The sequence below is a fragment of the Anguilla anguilla genome, chromosome 1 (assembly GCF_013347855.1).
Source record: "Anguilla anguilla isolate fAngAng1 chromosome 1, fAngAng1.pri, whole genome shotgun sequence".
Lineage (NCBI taxonomy): Eukaryota > Metazoa > Chordata > Actinopteri > Anguilliformes > Anguillidae > Anguilla > Anguilla anguilla.
The window spans coordinates 80689240-80711052 of NC_049201.1; the positions used below are offsets into that span (position 1 = coordinate 80689240).

Consider the following 21813-nt stretch of genomic DNA (forward strand, 5'->3'; position numbering starts at 1 on the left):
TGGTACATTAGTAGGAATATCCTGAAACACCCAATGCTGGGCAATGTTTAGAATTTTTTTTTTGTATGTATGTATTGTGGTTCCTTTGTTATTTTGACACCGCGTTGTTACAGATTAACCAAAATATGTGCGTGTTTACAGTGCGGCCATAAGTATTTGGACAGCGATGCAATTTTTGTTACTTTGGTTCTTTACTCCAGAACATTGGAGTTTAAATGATGCAGTAAATAATGAATGAGAGGTCAAAGTGCAAATTGTCAACTTTAATTTGACAATTTGACAAAAGACAAAAGAAGTGGTCAAAAAACAAGCACAGTTCAGTACACATTTCAGTTCCTCACACAGAAAATAGGTCAAAAGGTAATCGGGCACTCAGACAGGACACAGGTCATTCACAGGTTCCAACACGATATCTGTAGCACTCACACAGTGTTTTTTGCAAAGCAAACTCCCACACCTTCACAGCTGTATGGGCTCCTACTTATACTGAGCTTCATTAGGCAGAATGGTTTTCAGGTGGGTTAACAAGGGGGCGGAGCTGGCAATTGGAAGGGGGTGAAGCCACCGGAATGGAAATACCGGCCTTCCACTACAGCTCCCTGCAGGGCCTTACAAATGAAAGATATTTTCAGGGCCAAAACGTGGAATGTTCTTGGCTAGTCACTCACGGGACCTGAATCCTATTGAACATTGCTGCTCTGAAGGCTACAACCAGGAACTGAACTAATTTTAATGATATTTTACTCGATGCATAATAATTATTATTATTTGAATAATCATGTCTGTCTCTATCACATCTGATGTCAGCTGACTGGCTACATCCATGAACATTAGAACTGAGTTTTCAGTTGAACAAAACTGCTAATGGAATCAAAATGAATAATTCACTGGAAAAACTACACAACATATGTATATTTTATCAGCATTGAGTTCATTTTAAAAAGATGTCCTCAGCTACTGGATGGCTCATTCGGTTATCAAGGTTCAAGATTATCTTTATTGTCCCACTAGGGAGAATTTGTTTGCAGCCAGGGTTCACATAATGACAGAATACAAAAGGACAACTTCATGACAACATCAACGCAATTAAATCACTGAGCTAGGGATGTTCATAGATGCTGGAATCAGCAGCGATGCTCATAGAAGTACAGGAGGCCTCAGTGCATGACATGTTCATCACGTCTCACGGCAAGTTAATCCAATCCGGTGATGTTCCCATTTTCTTCCTGCAGTTACAGCATAAATACATTATTTCAAAGACAAGATGGCTCCACATCACAAATGTACTGTTTTGTGAAATTTAGAAAATATTCTGAAAATATTTTAGATAATTAATCAACACTAAATTAATAATTTGGAAATATGCTGTACTGTATAGGCCCATACTGTAAGTACAAGTCAGTTCAAGAAATGCACTCCATCTGTCAAGCAATTTTTTCTGTAAACACTTTCCTAGGTGTATTGCATGATGGTTGCGGTTATGGTTCAATGGTTTATAAAAATAGGTCGGGTCATAGACACAGCATACAAGACTCTCATTGAGGTTTAAAAATAATAATAATGCAGCATAAAGCGCACAAAGCATAATATCAGCTTTGAAGCTGGTATAGCCAATAGTCATAACGCCCTGTACCTTTCTCATATTATCCTGCTGATGGAAGCAGATATCAGCTCAGTTAATACTCAGATGGGAGACCTCCTGGGAAAACTAAGGCACTGCTGGATGATGTGTTGGTCGGCCAGTAGGGGGCTCTCCTTTCCTCTGTGCAAAAGTGTAATCCCAGTGCCGTGCACATTGATAGGAGCTCTGGGGAGGTCTTAAACCAAAATCCAGTCAGCTGTGTAAAATATTAAAATAAGCTCATGATGTGGTTTAGAGTGTAATGAGTGAACAGGCGTAGAGAAGGCTCCTTTTGTATTTATTGCCCTGAGCTTAAAGAACAGCTGACAAGGAGAAAGGGGGTGTTGTTAGCTTCAGAAGAATACCCTAGATTCTCTGAGTTCGAACATTGGGTGTGTTTGTCCTAAAGGTTTGAATGCATTCTGAATTGGAGACGAGTTCAAATTCTGTGGGCGGTACCTCCCGTACCAGCTGGAGGCAAGAAGGAATAAAGATGATGGTGGATTACTCACATTCTGGGTTTCCCTCCATTTCCCCTGTGACCAATGGCTCCTCCTCTGGATGCAGAACACGGGGGGGCCCTTCCCCATGCCCCTCCCCATCCTCGCCCTTCCCCTTCTTGGTTTTGTTCTTCGGTGCCACCTGTGAATGGACCACGCCGGCCCCTCGGCCTGCGGCCCCATCAGAGGCATCCTGGCCCTGTGTCTCCACGGGCCGGGGGGAGTTCTTGATCGAGGCATCATTCATGTCATCCAGCTCCACTTCCACTTGGCCCTCTGCCAGGGGCGATGTCTGTGGGCCTGTCTCTCCCAGCTCTGGGTCCCCCTGCTGGGTGGTTGCCAGGGTGTGCAAGTTAGAATTTGTTCAGTCCTGACAAATTCTGGCTCACAAATTAAGCACTGTACATATCCCAGCATCATGTTGGTCATTTTTACAGATCAGCACAATTCCTTGATCCTGATAAGCTTGTGTCAAGTACCACTCCTTAATCTTTTTTTCTAAATGAACACATTCTCATTTTGTTACTCTATAAAACAATCCTGCCTTAAGACCCCCCATCACTGTCTCAATCAAAATCATTTCTGTAAATAAGGAAAAGCAGAATTCCCAGCACTAATCCTTTTGGACTCCAGATTCTACGGTCCTGTGCTATCATTGCTCTTTATGTACCACTCTGGAGTCAATTCTGATCCACTTTGAAATAACTCCTTTAATTCCTACTGACCTCACTTTGACAATGAGCCTGTCGTTATATTTTATCAAAAGCTTTTTGGAAGCGCAAATACTGTAAATAATCCTAGTTTGAATCAAAACACTTTCTGTAGCTTCCTCAGAGAAGTCCCAGAGATTTATCAGACATAAATCTCCCTTGCAAAAATCATGTTGGCTATCCCTTAGGATGCTATTTTTAACATCTTAAAAAAATGAAGGAGTAATTCTGGCTTGTCCTTAATGATAGATTGCAGTATACATGTCATGCATGTTAAACTGACTGGCCTGTAGTTACCTGGATCAGCATTGTTTCCCTTCTTATACGTGAGTGTCACATAACCTTTCTTCTAATAGTCATCATTAAAAAGTGACAGATGATCACTTGAGTACTTTTGTGCATTTTACACCAAACTCATCATTGAGCATTGTGCATGTGTGTATGTGTAAGTGTATGTGGTGTGTGTGTGCATGTGCGCGTATGTGTGTGTGTGTGTGTGTGTGTGTGTGGTGTGTATGTATGCGCGTATGGGCATGTGTGCATGTTAGTGTGTGTGGTGTATGTGTATTCACATGTGTGTGTGTGTGTGTGTGTGTGTAGTGTATGTGTCTGTGTGTGTTTGTGGTGTTTATTTGTCTGTGTGTGTATTTGTTTGTGGTGAGCGTATGTGTGTGCATTCTTGCGTGTGTGATGTGTGTGCATGTGTGCACGTGTAAGTGTGTGTTTGTGCGGTGTGTGTGCATTTGCATATGGGCATGTATGTGTGTGTGAGTGTGTGTGTTTGTGTGTCTGTGTGTGGTGTGTGTGGTGTATGTGTGTGTTTGTGGTGTTTTTCTGTGTGTGTATTTGCTTGTGGTGACCGTATGTGTGTGCATTCTTGCGTGTGTGGTGTGTGTGCATGTGTGCACGTGTAAGTGTGTGTGTGGTGTGTGTGCATATGCATATGGGCATGTATGTCTGTGTGAGTGTGTGTGTTTGTGTATCTGTGTGTGGTGTGTGTGGTGCATGTGTGCATGTTTGTGGTGTGTGTGTGTGCGTGTAGTGTATGTGTGTGTGTGTGTGTGTGCATATGGTGTGTGTCTTTGTTTGTGTGTGTGTGTGTATATGTTTATGGTGGGTGTGTGTAGCATATGTGTGCCTGTGTGTGTGCGTGTGTGGTGTATGTGTGCCTGTGTGTGTGTGTGTGTGTGTGTGTAGTGTATGTGTGTCTGTGTGTGTGTGTGTGTAGCATATGTGTGCCTGTGTGTGTGCGTGTGTGGTGTATGTGTGCCTGTGTGTGTGTGTGTGTGTGTGTAGTGTATGTGTGCCTGTGTGTGTGCGTGTGTGGTGTATGTGTATGTGTATGTGTCTGTTTGTTCATGCTCATGTAACACATGGCTCAGACTTACCCTCTCAGTGTCCTTCCTTCTACATCCAGAACACAGGCTGCCTCTGTTTTTCCTAAAAACAAAAAGCAACATTACTGCTGAAGTACAGCACGTATACATGTCCTGGATCAAACTCTCCCTGACCACAAGTGTGAAAATTCTGAGGGAGATATGCAGAACCACTAAAGATCTGTTAAGCTAACTGTATGCAGCCTACCCGGGTATCACTAAGTGTCCCCAAATCTATTCAAAAAATCTAAATTGTGCATTGCTGAAAATCCCCTGACTCTGCTTGCCTGAGTAGTGCAGGTGGAGGTAGGGGACGTAACAATAACATCATATATTTCAAGACAAATTATTCGTAATTGGTAACAATGAAAACCTGCACACACACCAGCCCTGCAGAAATGTAATTGTCCACCACAACTTTTGAATGGGGCTACCTGATGGAGCATTCCATTGTCATGGCGGCAGCAGCAATGACAGCAAGACCAACAACAGCAGCAGCAGCAGTGCCGGCAGCATGACCAAACTGCCATGAGCCATTACTGAATCCTGAACAATGTAATTTCAGTTAGATACAGCAAAAAAGGGAGGCATATTTATAAGCATCAAAAAGACATTTCAAGTTTTTTTTTTTTTTTTTTTCAGAATTGGATAATATGGAAGTGCTGCACTGGGTCATGATATTAAAATCTACAGGTGCATTATCATAAAAAAGTATTTCCCCCTTCCTGATTTCCTCAATTATGGCATATTTGTCACACTGAATGGTTTCAGATCTTTAGACAAAGTGTATTAGACAGGGAAATTGTGTGAACACAAAAAGCTTTAAAAAAAAAAAAATTATTTCATTTCTTTAATGAGAAAAGTAATCAAACACCCATACCACACATGTGTATTTACTCAATCAACCAAGTAATTGCATTGGATGCTATGTTAGATTCAGCCATAGCCAGGCATTATAGCAGCCTGTAGGCTTAAATTCCTTCATAGTGGGGCCTCCAGTGGCACAGCCCGTAGAGTGCTAACCGTGTGAACAATATGAGTAATGTTGGCGGTTCGAATCCAACCGCCAATCTTTGTTGCGTGTCTCTCCTCCTAATTCTTCCTGTCTCTTTACACTGTCCAAATAAAGGAAAAACCCAAAAAACATATATTTTTTAAAAATTGCTCCACAGTGATGTGCAAAGCTCTTATCAAATTATGGGAAGCGCTTCATTGCAGTTATTGTTGCTAAAGGTTGTGCAACCACTTATTAAGTTCAAGGGGCAAAGTTATGGTGTTTTATTGCTTTTTAAATTAAATAAATTAAATTATAAATCAGAAAATGTGTTTTTTGTTTACTCAGGTTCCCTTTGTCTAACATTATATTTTGTCTAAATATCTGAAATCATTCAGTGTGCCAAATATGCAATAATAGAGGAATCATGCAGGGGGCAAATACTTTTTCAGAGCGCTGCAAGCAAGTTCCAGGTGCTCTTTAGGATGGGCAGTAGTTAGCACAGTATAAGAAGCAGCTTTGAGAACTTTGAGATCTAAAACATGTGCCTGCTCAGTATTCCAGCCATGGAGTTCTACACCAAAAACCACAATTAACAAAGAAAAAAAACATTTTACAAAAAAAGGGGAGAAATCTATCTCCTCATTGAATCTTTGGATGCTCGTAGCTCTGAGGGTTTCTATCTTTTAAGTCTTCTGCTGCAGGAGGTACTTTTGTCTAATTTGTCTAATTTTGTCTAATTTGTTTTATTCATAAAACAGAAATTAAGTGTTGAAATATTTTGCCTTAAATTAGTATAATAGGAAAAGTGTTCCATATTATTTTATGCTATTTTGTGGATGTGTGTATCATTTTGATGATTGAATATCTTCACTTACTTTCTACATGTTTTCCAGGGCATTTGGTTAAGTCTGGGAAAAAAGACAAAAAACTGGATATTATTTTGGGTAAATTGGGAATATGTGCCATTTCAATGGGGAATATGGGCTGTATATGAAGCTAATTTTGGTCATTGTAAGAGAAAAAACAAACAAAGACTGGGATTCAATCAACAATTGTTCTTAATGGCCAATGACTGTAAATTCAATGCAATAATTTATACCGTTTCTTCATAGACTCAGATTGGGAAGTTTCTTTTGATTGCTGAATTAGCCAAACAATAAATTAAAAAAAATAAAAATAAAAATAAACTTGCTTTAAATTGTTCCACAAAGTTAAGGACAAATGTTAATAGAATCCGAACCAAAATGAAAGAACAATAAAGACCAGTAAGAAATGTTTTCATTACCAGCAGAGGTGGGTAACCCGGCTTCAAAGAGTAAAAAGACTGACCGTGTATTTTCTCCAGCACAATGCACTAAACCAGCTGATTCTAATTAGCATAACTCTTCAGTATGATAGGAGAACTAATTATTGTAATCAGCTGGTTTAGTGCATGTTGGTGGAGCAAATACATGGTCAGTCTTTTTACTCTTTGAAGCCGGGTTTCCCACGTCTGATTACCAGCATCCCTTAACAGAGGAGTTCCAGTGGAAAGAACAGAAATGATACAGCCTCTAAGCCCAACAGAATGGAAGTAAGGTTGGTATCAGATTGATATCCTACCTGCCAATTTAACTGGACTTCCTTCACATTGGCAGGTTAAAGCTGCCTTGCATTTATACTCAATGCAACTTCCATTAAATCTGCAGAGATCTGTGTGACTGGTGGAGGGGCAAGCTGGTTCTGGAGACCCCATTATTTCAAAACATTCAGGAGCATCACACCGCCATTCCTTTTTACAGATCTCAGGTGTTGCTTCTGAAATAGAGGAAAAATATGCGCACGCACACACGCACATGCAAAATATTTTTACAAAATGTTTTCTCAGCCATTTTATTTGAATGAAAGATTTTCTTTCTCATGTTTTTGAGCATAACATGTTGCAGACAACTCGTGCCATTTTATACAGCCTTTTTGCTCCCTTTTATCATGGGTGCCTGCAGTTTTGGAGGTGACTGTATGACACAATTATGTCCGATGTTATGGTGTAAATGGAAATAACAGAATCAATTCCATAGGCATAAGATTCATTTTTTAACTTTTGGGGAGACACACCGCTGGACTACCTGTCTCATGTAGTCAAACATCAAGCCTCTTTTACTCTGAATCAGAGAATGGAGTGGAGTATTGAAGTATTGAAGTAAATATTTAATTTGACTGAAGTGGACAAATATCAAATATATGGTTTCAGTATAATTCTAGTCACTCTGAATTGCACTTAAAGAAAAAATCAAACCTTACCCATGTGTTGAAAAGAAATCAGCAAGAGAAGGCAAAAAATCAGCATCTTCTTCTTCTGCAAGAGAAAATTTGCACTTAATTAATCTTGTGAAAGCTGTCTTTCAGCACAGTCATATGTTGTGGCATTAATTTTTTATTTTGTTCATCATACAATTAAGTATAAGTTCTGTAAATGTCTCTGCTTGTTTTTATATTACATGTAAAAGCTATCTTATCGCACACAATGTATACATAGCCTGGTGTAATCAAAGTACTTGAAACTGGACACAAAAAAAGTTTGGGTTCATTATTTGGAGTTGCTAATAAAATATTTAGCTATGATCATAAAGAATTACATGAACGTACAATCTAGGAACCAAAATTAGAAATACGTAGTAATTTTAGGGACCCATCAAACACATATGCTACAATAGCCTAGCAGACTGTCGGCTCCTTCCGGCACCATCCTCAAATGCCAGCTAATTTCAGTTCCGATGCATAAAAAACATTGCAACAGAGGATGACGATGCTGTTGTTCACTAAAATATGGAAGTGAAAAAGGAATTACATAAAAAAATGAAGTGCCATGGACAGAATCTAATCAATAACTGTATAAACAAAAAGTTGCGGCCTAACCGTAGGAGACAAAGCAATTAGCATATTAGTTTCCCGGTCAGGCCTCCGATTCTTTCCACACACGGAACATGAAATACCAACTTAAGCTTTTAAATATCGGGATCCAAATTAAAAATACTTCTCTAATACTGGGACCCAAATTATAAATACTTCTCTAATATTGGGACCAGAATTAGAAATATGTAGTAGTTTAAGGGACCCATCAGACACACAGGCTAACATAGCCTAGCTGACTGCCGACTCGTTAGGAGACTGACCTCAAACACTCCAGCCACCCATTCTGGGTCCTGATGCACAGTTTAAAAAAACACTGCAATAGAGGATGACGATGCTGTTGGTCACTCAAATATGGAAGTGAAAAAATAAATAATAACCACACAGATAGCTTTATAATAAGTGCAACTAGCGCCGCTCACCTTCACATGTCCTTCACGGACCTTCTTCTGCAGAAACCTCTGTGAGCGCATGCGTTATCCTTCCACGTGATTACATAATCTGTGAATCCAGCCCATTCAGTTCCAACATGGCAAAAGTGCAAAAAATATGAATTTCTTTGTTTCATCTGGAAAACACTTTCATATATATGCGAGGAGTGGCATAATAATTATACTTTTAGTGTTTAAGTGGGAAATTTTGATTTAATTCGATCAAAATTAATCTTTCCTTCTCTCCATTAGATTTCCTGTAGCATAAGTGTTGTCTCTATGTCTTATTTTTTAATAAATGTCTTTATTTTATTTATATTTTGTTGGTTTGGTCTTATCGGAATATTCTTGTGTAGTCCCAGATCCATGTTTTTTAAGGACATATCTGCAACATTTTATATGAAAAAGGCTTGAAGCAGATGGCTTTCTCCTCTAGTAAGTTTCTCCCAATAATGTGTTTTTATTACTTTTTAAATTGCTCACACCTATTTCATACCTTGTCTTGTGATGTCTTTTGTGTTGTATTGCTGTATTGTGTTGCTCTGTTGTCCATTGTACCTGTGGAAAGCTGCATCTCCCGAATCTTTGATGAAAACAACCCTGGATTTGAAGCAGGCAGGTCTCTCCTCCTGTAAGATTCTCCCAAAAGGTTTGATGAAAATGGCCCCAGATCTGAAGCAGGTGGATCTCTTTTCTTGTAAATACATCCCAAAATATTAAATGAAAATGGCTCCATATCTGAAGCAGGTGCCTCTCTCCTACAACAGCCAGTCATCATGAACCAAGTGTCTGACTGCTCCACCAAGCATCAAAAGGCTAATGAGAGTTTCACCAGATAAACACATGATATACCCAATAAGGAACTGATTATTCAATTCAAGAAACTGACTTAGCGTGTGAACCATTCCAACTGACAATACATTGCTGAGGAAAATACATTTCAGTTGTTTCACTACCTACAGAGAGTAGTTCTTTATTCCACAGACTAACCAACCAGGAAACCAAAACTTCCTCAAGAAGCCAGCAAAAATACAAAATCCCAAAGAGAAAGCAAACACCCACTGCAAGACCATACACAAAATCGAAAAATCCCACCTCCCCAGAGCATACAATCAGGTCTTTTAATTAGGCCCAGTCGTTAGCTAATGCGCCATAGTGCTGCCCTCTAGTGGACAGCTCCTCAATTACCTTCCTGGCACCACACTAGCTATACCACGATTCAAAGGGAAATCTAAAGAAAGAAAGAGAAAAAGAAAGGTAATATAGTCAGTCAGGGGAACCATCTGAAGAAGCCAATTGTCAGTCTACATCATAATATGGGCAGTGTCCCTTCGGAGGTGGGGGTTGTTGAATTGGGGGGTGGGGGGTGGTGAGGGTGGGGTGTGCCAGGTCCCCAGATGCCGCTGAAGAGAGGAGTCTGGCAGGAGTGTGGGGTCTAGAAATATTTTCGAGAGATAATGAAGTTGTCTGGGATAAAGACATATTTTTTCTTGATTTGTTTTAATATTAATTTTGAATAAGCATAATACAATTATAATTAATTAAATTGAAATAGTAAATTTGCATTTTGGAAAATGTAGCAATGCATACAACTTGGCAATTATGGACACTTATAAACCTTGTCATTTGGTAGGATGAAGTTTCATGTGAGCAGAAACTCAGAAACAGAAATATAAATTAGAACACAGTTGATCAGTGATAATTTGCATCATTTGAAATAGCTTATGCTGCTCCTAACATTGGTAATTATTTTGTGTGTGAGTAAAAATAATAAGCATCATTGACTAGCCACTTGCAAGATTAGTATTTACGAGAACACATTTTTTGACCTTTTTTTTTGACACAGAGCTTCCTATTGTTATTCCCAAGCCAAAAGTCACCGGTCCTTACCAGCAAGAGACAGGCTATCTCCATCACTTCTTTTTTGAACACATGGTGGCACCAGAGAGCATCTGTCTGAACTGGTGGAGAAATGAAAGTGGCTTTCGGAGCATTATATATATACCTTTGGAAATGACAGAAACAGAAGGAGGATCCTGACTACAGAAACCGTACGGACCTGAATTACAACATTGCACAGGGGGACACATGCAGAAACTCAGGCTGCATGGTTCAGGACGACATGGACAAAATCTCTGTGATGTGTGGAGTGAAGGCCATGGTCATAAACATCAAGGCAGAGTCCAACTTTCTGTGGCTGGTACGCTATGCTCAGTCATGAGTCCTTAGACCACCCCATTGTCTTAACACCTCATACACAGAAGCCTGTATGTATGTATGCAAATATGTATGTAAGTATGAAGTGTGCATATTGATTATATTATATTATATTATTATATAATAATAATTGGGGCGACATAGCTCAGGAGGTTGTCAGGCAGGCGGCGGGTTGCCGGTTCAATCCCCACCCTGGGCGTGTCAAAGTGTCCCTGAGCAAGGCTGAAAATGGCACCTCCCTGGCAGTGCAGGTAAACTTATGCAAAGACTGAAAACTGGCTCTACCACCAGACCCAAGACTGAAAACTTGCAGGGTTCCAGCAGGTAATGCAGATCCTATTGATCCACAAAGCCTGTTGAGTTTCCCAAAAGATCTCACTGCAGACTTAAACTGTGCAACACTTTGCCTGAAATACTATTAGGGCTGTACTGCCTGCCCACAAATTCAACTTTAAAAAAAAAATTAATTAAATAGTTATTTTATTTTATTTTTTATTCATGGAACATGAAACATGAAATGGAACATGAATTTCTAGTTTTTTAAAATTGGAATTTTGGGAAGTTAAATTTTTGAGATGTGAACTCAAAACTATAAAACTAAAGGCAAATAAATTAAATGAAATATTTAGTTCAATGTTGAAAAAGTCAAATATATTGATTGATAAATTGACTGATATATATATATATATATATATATATATATATACTGATAAATCCGTTACATTTGATGTGTTCTTTTGTAACGTTATTTTCTTCCATACACTACAGGTGTGGGAGTAGGTGTTTTGATGTACATTACAGAAATCATCCACGGAGTCCAAGGCTGTCAATTTTACATGATTTATTAAACAAAAAAATAAAACAAACACCACCTTCTACTATTTATATACAGCTGTGCCAAATTGCCCCCTCCCCCTCCCCCTCCCCCTCCCCCTCCCCCTGCCCAATCCCCTCCCCCTCCCCCTCCCCCTCCCCCTGCCCAATCCCCTCCCCTTCCCCCTGCCCATCTCCATTCATGTCTTCCAGCTCCATTATATTTTGGTCCTGTGCCAGGGGCTGTCCCTGTGGGTCTCTCTCTTCCTGCTCTGCGTCCCTGTGCCTGAACAACGAATTAAGGACCTAATTAGGAGCCTATTGATTCAACACAGTTTTTAATTTGATCAGTGAAGAAAACCGCTACTTCTTTTCATGTAACTGCTTGCAATACAGCACAATAAGCACAATGTGAACATGGGACACGGCATGCATAGCTATTTGAGATATGATGTGGTTTAAGAGGATAAATACAATAATCCATCTAAACCTGAAAAGCCCCTAATCAAGAATTATAAATGAACAGGATAAAATTCTGTAATTGCATTTGAGGTTAGAACATAAACAAGTATATACAGGGTAAAGATTGAGAACCATGGGATTAGATGATGTAAACACCATTCGCATCCACACATCCGCTCCCACCCCCCCAACCACCCCAACCCCCACCCCCCCACCCAAAAAAGTCTATATATTTGGCCAGTGTAACTGGTGATAATGAAAACCTGTATAGATACCAGCCCTGCAGAAATGGAATTGCTTACCCCTGCTTTCGACAGGCCTTCCAGACGTAGTATGCAATGGCACCAACACCAACAACAGCAGGAACAGCAACAGCAAACGCAATCTGCAGTGGGGTCATGCTGGAACCTGAACCAAGGGCATTTCAGTCAGATACCACACACTTTGGACAAAAAAAAAAAAAACACATTTATGCACTCAATCACAGGGGACAAATTAATAGCGCTGTTTAACAAAAAAAAAACTACCATTTACAAAAAAGGGGAAAATCTACCTCCTCACTGAGACCAGGGTAGGTAGTAGCTCTGATGGTCTCTATCTTTCCCGCATTGGGAGCTGAAGTTGCTTATTTTATTGGGTTTTTTTTACATTGTAAGCCTGGTCATGCGATTGTGCTATACTTAAATTTCATCTTTAACAGACAAAGATAATGTGTCATTAATACTTATCCCAAAATTGAATACAGAAATAAAACAAGGGAACTTTTTTGCATTTATTGTCTGGTAGAAACCAAACAGGTGGCTTGATGCAAAAAATCACAAAAAAAAACAAAGGTTTACCAGATGACTCGGTCCTGTTGGTGTTGTTCCTCTCTGGCACTTCAGGTGTGGATAGGTCATCTGTGAAACATTGAATCTGCTGCAGTCCATTAATAGTGTCTCACTTCAGTTGAGTACAGTGGCAGAGACATTGTGGGCATGCATACTGTTGACCTTTCCCAGCAAAAAGATCTGCACTTTTGGTTACTGTATGCTGCTCTGCATAAGAGCAACTGCTTTGCTCTGTTGCACATGACTCTTCCCCTTGACTAAATGTTCATCACCTGATATTCTAAAGCAGGTAACCAGTGCATCACTCTGGCACCAGATTTCTGCACAATTCCCACTGCCCCCTACCCTCCGTAGTCTGCGATAAAAAAGCACATCTATTACATTCATCTGTTTACAGTTATAACAGGAGAAAAATGTCAAGATTGTTGTTTATTTAAGCACTGTTTATGAAAAATTAACAAGCACTGTCTGGTTCTTGTACCAGTCCTCCGTACTGGCATACCCACCGCAGTTTTGATACAGCACAAAGGTTCGAGACCAAATCACACATCTTTATTAAATATTGTCCACCCTTTGTGAAGTATAGATGCAAACATATTACCTTCATCGCGCTTGGTTTTCTCTGGATGGACCTCATTTTCCATGGAAATGCCTGCAACAGTTAGAATATGACCAGTTAAGTTCTTTGGCATTTCAGCTGTAGGTCAACACAGACCTGGTGGTTCTAGGTGTCTTCTTTTTCAGTGCCACATCATGAATTGAACTTTTTTTTCTCATGTAGCTGTTGGAATGTGCCAATTGTAGAATGGATTTTATTTTAAATGCAACATTATGAAAATGACTCTGTGGCATTGTGTTTTATACACAAAACAGAAATAAAGCGTTGAAACATTTTGCCATAAATTTGCAGAATAGGAAATGTGTTGCATGTATTCTTATGCTATTGCGTGGATGTGTGTATCATTTTAGTGAATGTAAATTGCTTTCACTTACTACTTTGATCTTTTACAGGGATTTTAGGAAACTCTGGGAGAAAGAGAAAAAAGACAGGACATTATACTGAGAATATTGGGAATATGTACCATTTCTCAGGGGAATCTGGGCTGATAATTTTGTTAATTGTGAGAGAAAAAACAAACAAAGGCTGGGATTTAATGAACAGTTGTTCTTAATGACCAATAACTGCCAATTATTTTTTTTTTAATTATACCTTTTCTTCATAAACTCAGGCAAGTTTCTTTTGATTGTTAAAAAAAAACATTAAGGACAATTAATTGAATTTTATTGAAGTTAATTGAATCCCAACCAAAAATTAAAAATTAAAAAAACAATAAAGACACATTTGCCAATAGGAAATGTTTTCATTACCAGCAGTCCTTAACACAGGAGTTCCAGTAACAAGTATAGAAATTAAATGAAATTAAATTAAATGGCTTCTCAGCCCATTCTTACATACAGCCAGCATCAGACTTGTAGGCTTGTATCTTACCATCCAGTCCAAACGGACCTTCTTCATTGCAGAGGCATTGTAATTGTGCCTCACATTTCAGCTTGATGCGGGTTCCACTGATACTACAGTGTTCTGTTTGCTGGATGGAGCTGCAAACGGCGTTTTCTGAGTCCCTCATTTTAAAGCACTCAGTGACATTGCAGGGCAATTCCGTTATACAGTACACAGCTACTGCACCTGAAGCTGTGTATACACACACACACACACACACACACACACATTATTTATTAATACATTACTGTTCCAAAAAATGTTTTCTCAACAATTTTATTTGAATTAAATATGTTCTTTCCTGTGTTTTTGAGCATAACATGTTGCAAGCCTCTTTTACTCTGAATCAGAGAATGGACTCAGTATTGAAATAAATATTTAATTTGACTGAAGTGGACAAATATCAAATATAAGGTTTCAGTATAATTCTAGTCACTCTGCATTGCAAAAATCAAACCATACCTATGTAATGAGAAGAAATCAGCAAGAGAAGGTAAAAAATCATCTTCTGCAAGAGAAAATTTGTGCTTAATTAATCTTGTGAAAGTACAAAGCTGTCTTTCAGCACAGTCATATGTTGTGGCATTAATTTTCTTTTGTTCATCATACATTTAAGTATAAGTTCTGTAAATGTCTCTGCTTGTTTTTATATTACGTATAAAAGCTCAGGCTATCTTATTGCACACAATGTATACATAGCCTGGTGTAATCAAAGTACTTGAAACTGGACACAAAAAAAAGTTTGGGTTCTTTATTTGGAGTCGCTAATAAAATATTTAGCTATGATCATTATATTACATTACAGGCATTTAGGAGACGCTCTTATCCAGAGCAACTTACACAACTTTTACATTGCATCCATTTATACAGCTGGATATATACTGAAGCAATTTCGGTTAAGTACCTTGCTCAAGGGTACAATGGAAGTGTCCTACCCGGGAATCGAACCTGCGACCTTTCGGTTACAAGCCCAGTTCCTTACCCACTGTGCTACACTTTGTCTTACCTGATCATAAAGAATTACATGAACATACAATCTTAAAAAACACTGGGAATCCTACCCAGGAATCAAAACTGCGACCTTTCGGTTACAAGCCCAGTTCCTTACCCACTGTGCTACACTTTGTCCTACCTGATCATAAAGAATTACATGAACATACAATCTTAAAAAACACTGCAATAGAGGATGTTGATAATGTTGTTCATTCACATATAAAAGTGAAAGAGGAATTACATTTAAAAATTAAGTGCCGTGGACAGAATCTTATCAATAACTGTATAAACAAAAAGTTGCGGCCTAACCGTAGGAGACAAAGCAATTAGCATATTAGCCTCCCAGTCAGGCCTCCGATTCTTTCCACACACGGAACATGAAATACCAACTTAAGCTTTTAAATATCGGGACCCAAATTAAAAATACTTCTCTAATACTGGGATCCAAATTATAAATACTTCTCTAATATTGGGACCAGAATTATAAATATGTAGTAGTTTAAGGGACCCATCAGACACACAGGCTAACATAGCCTAGCTGACTGCCGACTCGTTAGGAGACTGACCTCAAACACTCCAGCCACCGATTCAGGTTCCTGATGCACAGTTTAAAAAAACACTGCAATAGAGGATGACGATGCTGTTTTTCACTCAAATATGAGTAAAAGTAAAATAAGAAATAATAACTACACAAACAGCTTTATAATAAGTGCAACTAGCGCTGCTCACCTTCACGTGAGCAAAATAAGGAATTTAACACAGAAATTAAATAAGAGATTTTTGTTGCATTTATTGTCTTGTTGAAGCCAAATGTATGGCTTCCTTATTTTGCTAAACTTTGTGACCCATAAACAGGAAATCCAAATTAGCAATGTAGATAAGCGCAGAGCATTGGGACTTGAACACAACAAAAAGTTTAAATTGTATAATTTATTTTAAGATGTAAAAGAGTAAAAACTCTTATTTGAGAACATCATTTTATCAACAATGTGCCCCTTCTATGAAGTTTTTTTTTTTGTTCCAGTCCCTTAATTCAGATGGTGGCGAGAAAAGCTCAAACACGTGGCGATGGTTCTTTGCATGGCAAAGCTGAGCATCACACAGCATTTCTTTTGCTCCTGTTGTCGCTAATACTCCTCAGGACATTTTATATTTTCTTTAGCTTCCAGTACACATGTCTATACCAATATATTATGCCTATAATTACACACAAACCAACTCTTGCTCTGCAATGCTCTGCCCTACTCTCTTTTTCTACGTTGCTGTACTCACTGCTGCTGCATTTCTCAACATATTTAGAATAATATAATTATTATTTTGATTTAATTATTATTATTTATTATTAAAACTAGCGGGACTCACCTGTTGTCTGTTGTATTTAAAAGAGAAAGGATGTTGTACTCTCGTGCAATCCTTTATATACTACGGCGCACGCACTGTACGTCATAACGTAAGAAACCCATTTCAAATATGGAAGGTACGACAACTGAATATCGCACTTTTACTGTTTGATCGGGAGATTCCTGTAGATTTAATTCGATCACAATTCTTCTTTGCTTCTCTACTGTTCCAGTAGCTTCGGAGTTGTCTTTGTGTCCATTTTTTATGACAAGTTTATTCATTTTCATTTTCTGTTGTTTGAAACTTGTTGAAATGGACATAACATTCAACATGTGTCATAAAAATGGCTCCAGATTTTAAGCAGGTGGATCTCCTCATCTAGCAAGTATTCCCCAAAATGTTTTTATGACGTTTTTATGACTTTTATCTATTTTCTGACTTTTAATTGTGATGTCTTTTGTATTGCTGTTTTGTGATGTTCTGATGTCCGTTTTACCTCTGGAAGACTGAATCTTGTATTTGAAATAAAAATGATTCCTTGTGTACTTTGAAGAAAATGACCCCAGGCTTAAAGCAGATGGAACTCTCCATTTGGAAGGTATCTCCAAAGATGTTTGATGAAAATGATACCAGATATGAAGTAGCTGACTCTCTCTTCGCTCTTTTCTTTCTCTCCATTCTTCCTAATCCTGGCTGCTGCCATTTCCCCTGATAGGATCTGAGGCTGCTATAAGATCCTCCTTTTCAGAACAATCTTCTGTGTCCCAGTCTTTTCACTGAAGATTGTGTCCATTCTGTACGAAGTCCCTTCACTGAAGATGGTGGGCAAAAACAGAAATGAAGCGTTGAAACATTTTGCCTTAAATTAGTATAATAGGAAAAGTGTTGCATATTATTTTATGCTATTGTCTGGATGTGTGTATAAGTCCAAAGACTTGTAGATTATGCCTCCCATGCACTAGATGACTTTAGGACGACTAAAGTCTGACACACTCACTCACATTTGACAACAATCTGTCCAAGTCAATGGTTTTTACTCCTAGAGGTGCACAGACTGGGAATTATGCAGCTTCACACATTGTAAGATTCCAACAGGATTCTTTTTATGATATTTTTCATGTTAGCCCTCCTCTTTCTGTCAGAATCTCAGATAGAGAAGAAAAATAGGAAGACGGTACTGTGTAAACTATATAGTCAATGGAGCAGCAGCAGCAGCAACGGCTTTCGGCCACTGCCGCACCTGTGTGTGCAATGCCAATCTGTGTTAAAACAGCAGAAAAGACACTTTTCTGTTTGTATTTTAAACTCTTGAGCGCTGAATAATTTTTTTTCTCATCCTTGTGCACTAGCAAAGAAACCTTGTTTGATAATCTTCCAAAATTTTCGAGAAAATGGCTCCATAATTGAAGCGGGCGACTTTCTCCTCTGGTAGGTTTCTCCCAATGATGTGTTTTCATGACTTTTTAAATGACTTTCACCAATTTTCTTGTGCTGAATTTTGTGTTGTATGGCTGTTTTGTGTTGCTCTGATGTCCATTGTACCGGTAGAATGCTGCATCTCCTTTTTTTCCCCCTGGATACGAATAAAGAAACCTTGAACCTTTGATGGAAACAACCTTGGATTTAACGCAGACGGGTCTCTCCTCTGGTATCTCCCAAAATATTTAATATTTTATGAAAATGGCTCCAGATCTGAAGCAGCTGGCTCATTCCTCTCTCCCCTGGTTCTCTCCATTCTTCCTGATCCTGGGTGCTGTAGTCTCCCCTGATAAGAACAGGGGCTGCTTTCAGATCCTCTTTTCCAGATCAATCTCCTGTGTCCCAGTACCTTCACTGAAGATAGTGCGCATTCTGTATGAAGGAAAATAAAATCAAGTTAATCTACAACAGCCAGTCATCATGAAACAAAGTATCTGACTGCTCCACCAAGCATCAAAATACTAATGGGAGTTTAACCAGAAAAAACACGACACACCCAGCCTATATGTTTTCTCTCATTTCAAACAACACCAACCGGTCCAGGCAATTCATTGCTGGGTAAATATGTTTTTCCATAGTATCCTGGTCAGCTGTTTCACTACCAACAGACAATAGTTTTTTATCCTACAGACTATGGCATGAGAGGGTTTTTTTTTTTTTTTGAAGTCAAAAAATAATTATCATCAATGCAAAGGAAGAAATACGAGGAATTGTGTGTCACATGCTAGGTGATCCCTGGGAGGGACAGAAGCGCATAATGTTTCATAACTTAATAATTTAGTAAACATTGGGTAGCATTGCTTTGGAATACAGCTTGTTTAATTTGTCTGAGCTAAGATAGCCAATATTGTTTCATGTAACTTGGCACAGTTTTGATATCAATACTTTTAATGGCAGGCCTAGATTTGAAGTAATGACTTACAGACAGTGCTTTGTATGTGTGTGTAACTTTTTGTTCGTTGAAAACGTGTTTTTCATATACTACATTGCCCAGAAAGAGAAACTCATATTTCTTATTTTTTTGTTGCTTTTTTAAAGTCTCATTTTAATTGTGTCTAAAGTGCTATCTTATACTTTTTAATATTTCATCACGGATATTCACATAGTTATTCCCAAAAGTGACATCACTGGCCCACAGCTTTGCCCTGTGACTTCCTTCTTGCACCAGAGAGCGTAAGGAGGGCGTGGAGGAAATAAATCAGGCGGAGCACTGTCATTTATGCCTTTGAAAATCATACAGCGTACACAGGAACTGGAGAGGGTAGGAGTGGCCAATCAGTGAAGCCTAGGAAGTATCGGGAAACATATTGCGCATGTTGACAGCTGTTGAGGGCAAAAGAGCTTGCTGCCCATTGAATTTAATGCAGAAATCATATGATTCAACAACCAAAAAAAAAAACCTCATTGGTCCAGACGTCTTAGAAAAATATTTTTTTGAATGAGCATATTTTATTACATAATGCATATTTTTCAATCTGCTTTTAATGTGAAACGTAACATTCCTCAATCGAGTATCAAAATACCATCAGGGAAGATTATTTTGCCTTCAAAAGTCTGATATTCCCCATTCAGTTTAATGGGGAGCTCAATGTTTTGCACTCAACAACGAGGACATGCACAGTGCAAGCTTACTTCCGGAGCTGCACGGCTTAGGTTGGCTGAGGGCGTGCTTTCTTGTCTAGTTAAATATGCATGTCCGTGTTGAAAACAATCAGAGGCAGAAGCAGGATGAGGATCCAGACTACAGTGACCACATTGAACTTTATATTGGGATGGCAGGCATGCGTAAGTGTAAACGCATCAGAAACGTAGGTGGTATATGGCCAGTGTATGTACTCACGTAGAATTAGAGCTCCCTAGGTCGCAACTTGTGTACCCTTCTGTCCTGCTCCGTTGTTATTTTGCGGATATGCTTTTAGTGTTTGTAAGGTTTATAAGGCATTTTGACAGGCTTATCTGCAAGTGGGAATCCTCTTCACTGTTTTGCTAAGCTAGAACCCGGAAAACTTGATACTGGAGAATAGGAGCAGACGCATATGTCCCAGTAGGCTTTGCATATGAGAAAATAACAACAGCGTGAGAGAAATGAGGATGAAATGATGAAATTGCGTTGTTGAAACAATATGTTTTTAGCAGAATGGGCATGTAGGTGAAGGTTGATATGATGACAGACTATAGTGCGGAGTAAATAAAGTGACCATGAGCGAGCTTATATTCCTTATCGAACGGTATATGTAACAGTTGGTACAAAGCATTAACTGTTAAAGTGAAGGGTTAAGTAATGTGTGAAATCTATTGTACTTTTCTCATGTTCAGTACTAGTAGTTATACTTGGATTGATACATAATGGACTGCTTTTATATAGCGCTTTACAATTGATGCCTCTCATTCGCCAGAGCAGTTAGGGGTTAGGTGTCTTGCTCAAGGACACTTCGACATGCCCAGGGCGGGGTTTGAACCGGCAACCCTCCGACTGCCAGACAATCGGTCTTACCTCCTGAGCTATGTCATCCCCCATGTTACATCATGAAGTTACTTTAATTTAGAGGAAGTACTGATGCTGCTGATTTCTTTGGGTGATTGCTTGTGTCTTCTGATTGAGATAAAGCTTGTGGGTGAGGATGATGTATTTCCATTTCTGATTTGGGTCAAAGGTGTCAAACAAAACATCATGTCAAGTGTCAGATAAAAACAGATTGTTTGCTCATGCATAGAAAGAACAATAAATTGCAATACTTTACATTCTTGTTCCAAAAGCAAAATTCTGAAGTTTTACTCCTGAAATCAGTATTTTTCTTTGTGAAATGTATTTCTTTGCTCCTTCGTTGTGTGTTATAAGGAAGGTGGCAGATTACTGTGGGCCACGCTGTCTGTGGTGAGATATATGTTGGCTCTGGATAGCATAGCCTGGCCAGTTTGTGGCTATTAGCCCTCCTTACAAACCCACATCATTTTCAGCTATGCCTGTTAATTACCACCTGTTTAGTTTGATAATTATGATGTAGCGCTTAATGCTACAAGTACCTATATAGCTGCATATCATTCCTTTTATCATGCTAGTAATTCCTGAGCACATGTTGCCGTATGAGCATCACCATTTTCTATCTTCCTGCGCACCTCTCGCTACAAGAGGGCGCTATTGTGCTATGGTAGAATTTCAGTCAGCCATTTTCTGCAAGATTATTTATTTATCGTACCCCATTAATGTTGATCGTATTGTGTTGATTTTCCATATTCAGAGATATTTCACCTTCATCCTAATTCCCTATTTTAATGATTATTTAGAACAGTTAATGATTATTATTTGGATCATTATGATACTTTTTATTTTATAGTTATTGTTATAGTTGTTGTTGAATTGTGATAATTGTATATTGCATGATTCTTCTTCCCGTTCCTTTTTATATCATGCATATACACACACACCTGTGTGTGCCTAGAGAATTTACCTATTTGGAAGTTCAATAAACAGAAAACCAAAGATTCCTGACTCCTGTGTGCTGATCGAAACCCCATTGGGACAGCTACCATTCCTTGATCCAGCCCAGTCTCCTGCAACCCTCCTTTACATATAATATTTTCTTAGATACTTTTGATACAACTCCTTTTGATTTCTAAGCAGCACGGCTAAGTGTGGTACACTTTGCAAACTA

At 38.8% G+C, this 21813-nt stretch overlaps 3 protein-coding genes and 1 long non-coding RNA gene across 6 annotated transcripts in view; all 4 read right to left on the minus strand.

Annotated features, from left to right (window-relative positions):
• The window catches only part of LOC118232529, a 302745-nt gene that overhangs the window by 157649 nt on the left and 123283 nt on the right, over positions 1-21813 (minus strand). The gene's annotated exons all lie outside the window — the stretch shown is intronic.
• Positions 1-21813, minus strand: part of LOC118227262 (myelin-associated glycoprotein-like) — a 63081-nt gene that overhangs the window by 4082 nt on the left and 37186 nt on the right. The window lies entirely within an intron of this gene.
• LOC118227028 lies at positions 1028-15146 on the minus strand. 3 transcript variants are annotated; one of them, XM_035417106.1, is made up of 9 exons: positions 14885-15146; positions 7485-7568; positions 6807-7001; positions 6080-6112; positions 4642-4753; positions 4220-4271; positions 2134-2449; positions 1634-1838; positions 1028-1226 (listed from the first exon to the last, which is right to left on the minus strand). In XM_035417106.1, the coding sequence occupies exons 2-8, from the start codon at positions 7528-7530 to the stop codon at positions 1819-1821; spliced, it is 774 nt and encodes a 257-aa protein (XP_035272997.1). In that variant the 5' UTR covers positions 7531-7568; positions 14885-15146; the 3' UTR covers positions 1028-1226; positions 1634-1818. The 3 variants fall into 3 exon arrangements, with proteins under 3 accessions (XP_035272997.1, XP_035272986.1, XP_035273005.1); XM_035417095.1 differs by lacking the exon at positions 14885-15146 and adding an exon at positions 8516-8612 and having other exon boundaries at positions 7485-7539; XM_035417114.1 differs by lacking the exon at positions 14885-15146 and adding an exon at positions 8357-8431 and having other exon boundaries at positions 7485-7539.
• Positions 14590-18006, minus strand: LOC118227321. Its single transcript, XR_004765245.1, has 3 exons — positions 16703-18006; positions 15907-15959; positions 14590-14855 (listed from the first exon to the last, which is right to left on the minus strand). It is a non-coding gene; the product is annotated as an uncharacterized LOC118227321 (long non-coding RNA).

Coding starts and splice junctions, on each gene's coding strand:
- LOC118227028 (XM_035417095.1), bottom strand. CDS start 8,566: ATGCGCTCACAGAGGTTTCTGCAGAAGAAGGTCCGTGAAGGACATGTG. Junction 2,450..4,219: donor GAAGGAAGGACACTGAGAGG/GTAAGTCTGAGC, acceptor GCAACCACCCAG/CAGGGGGACCCAGAGCTGGG. Junction 1,839..2,133: donor AATGGAGGGAAACCCAGAAT/GTGAGTAATCCA, acceptor TATTTTACACAG/CTGACTGGATTTTGGTTTAA.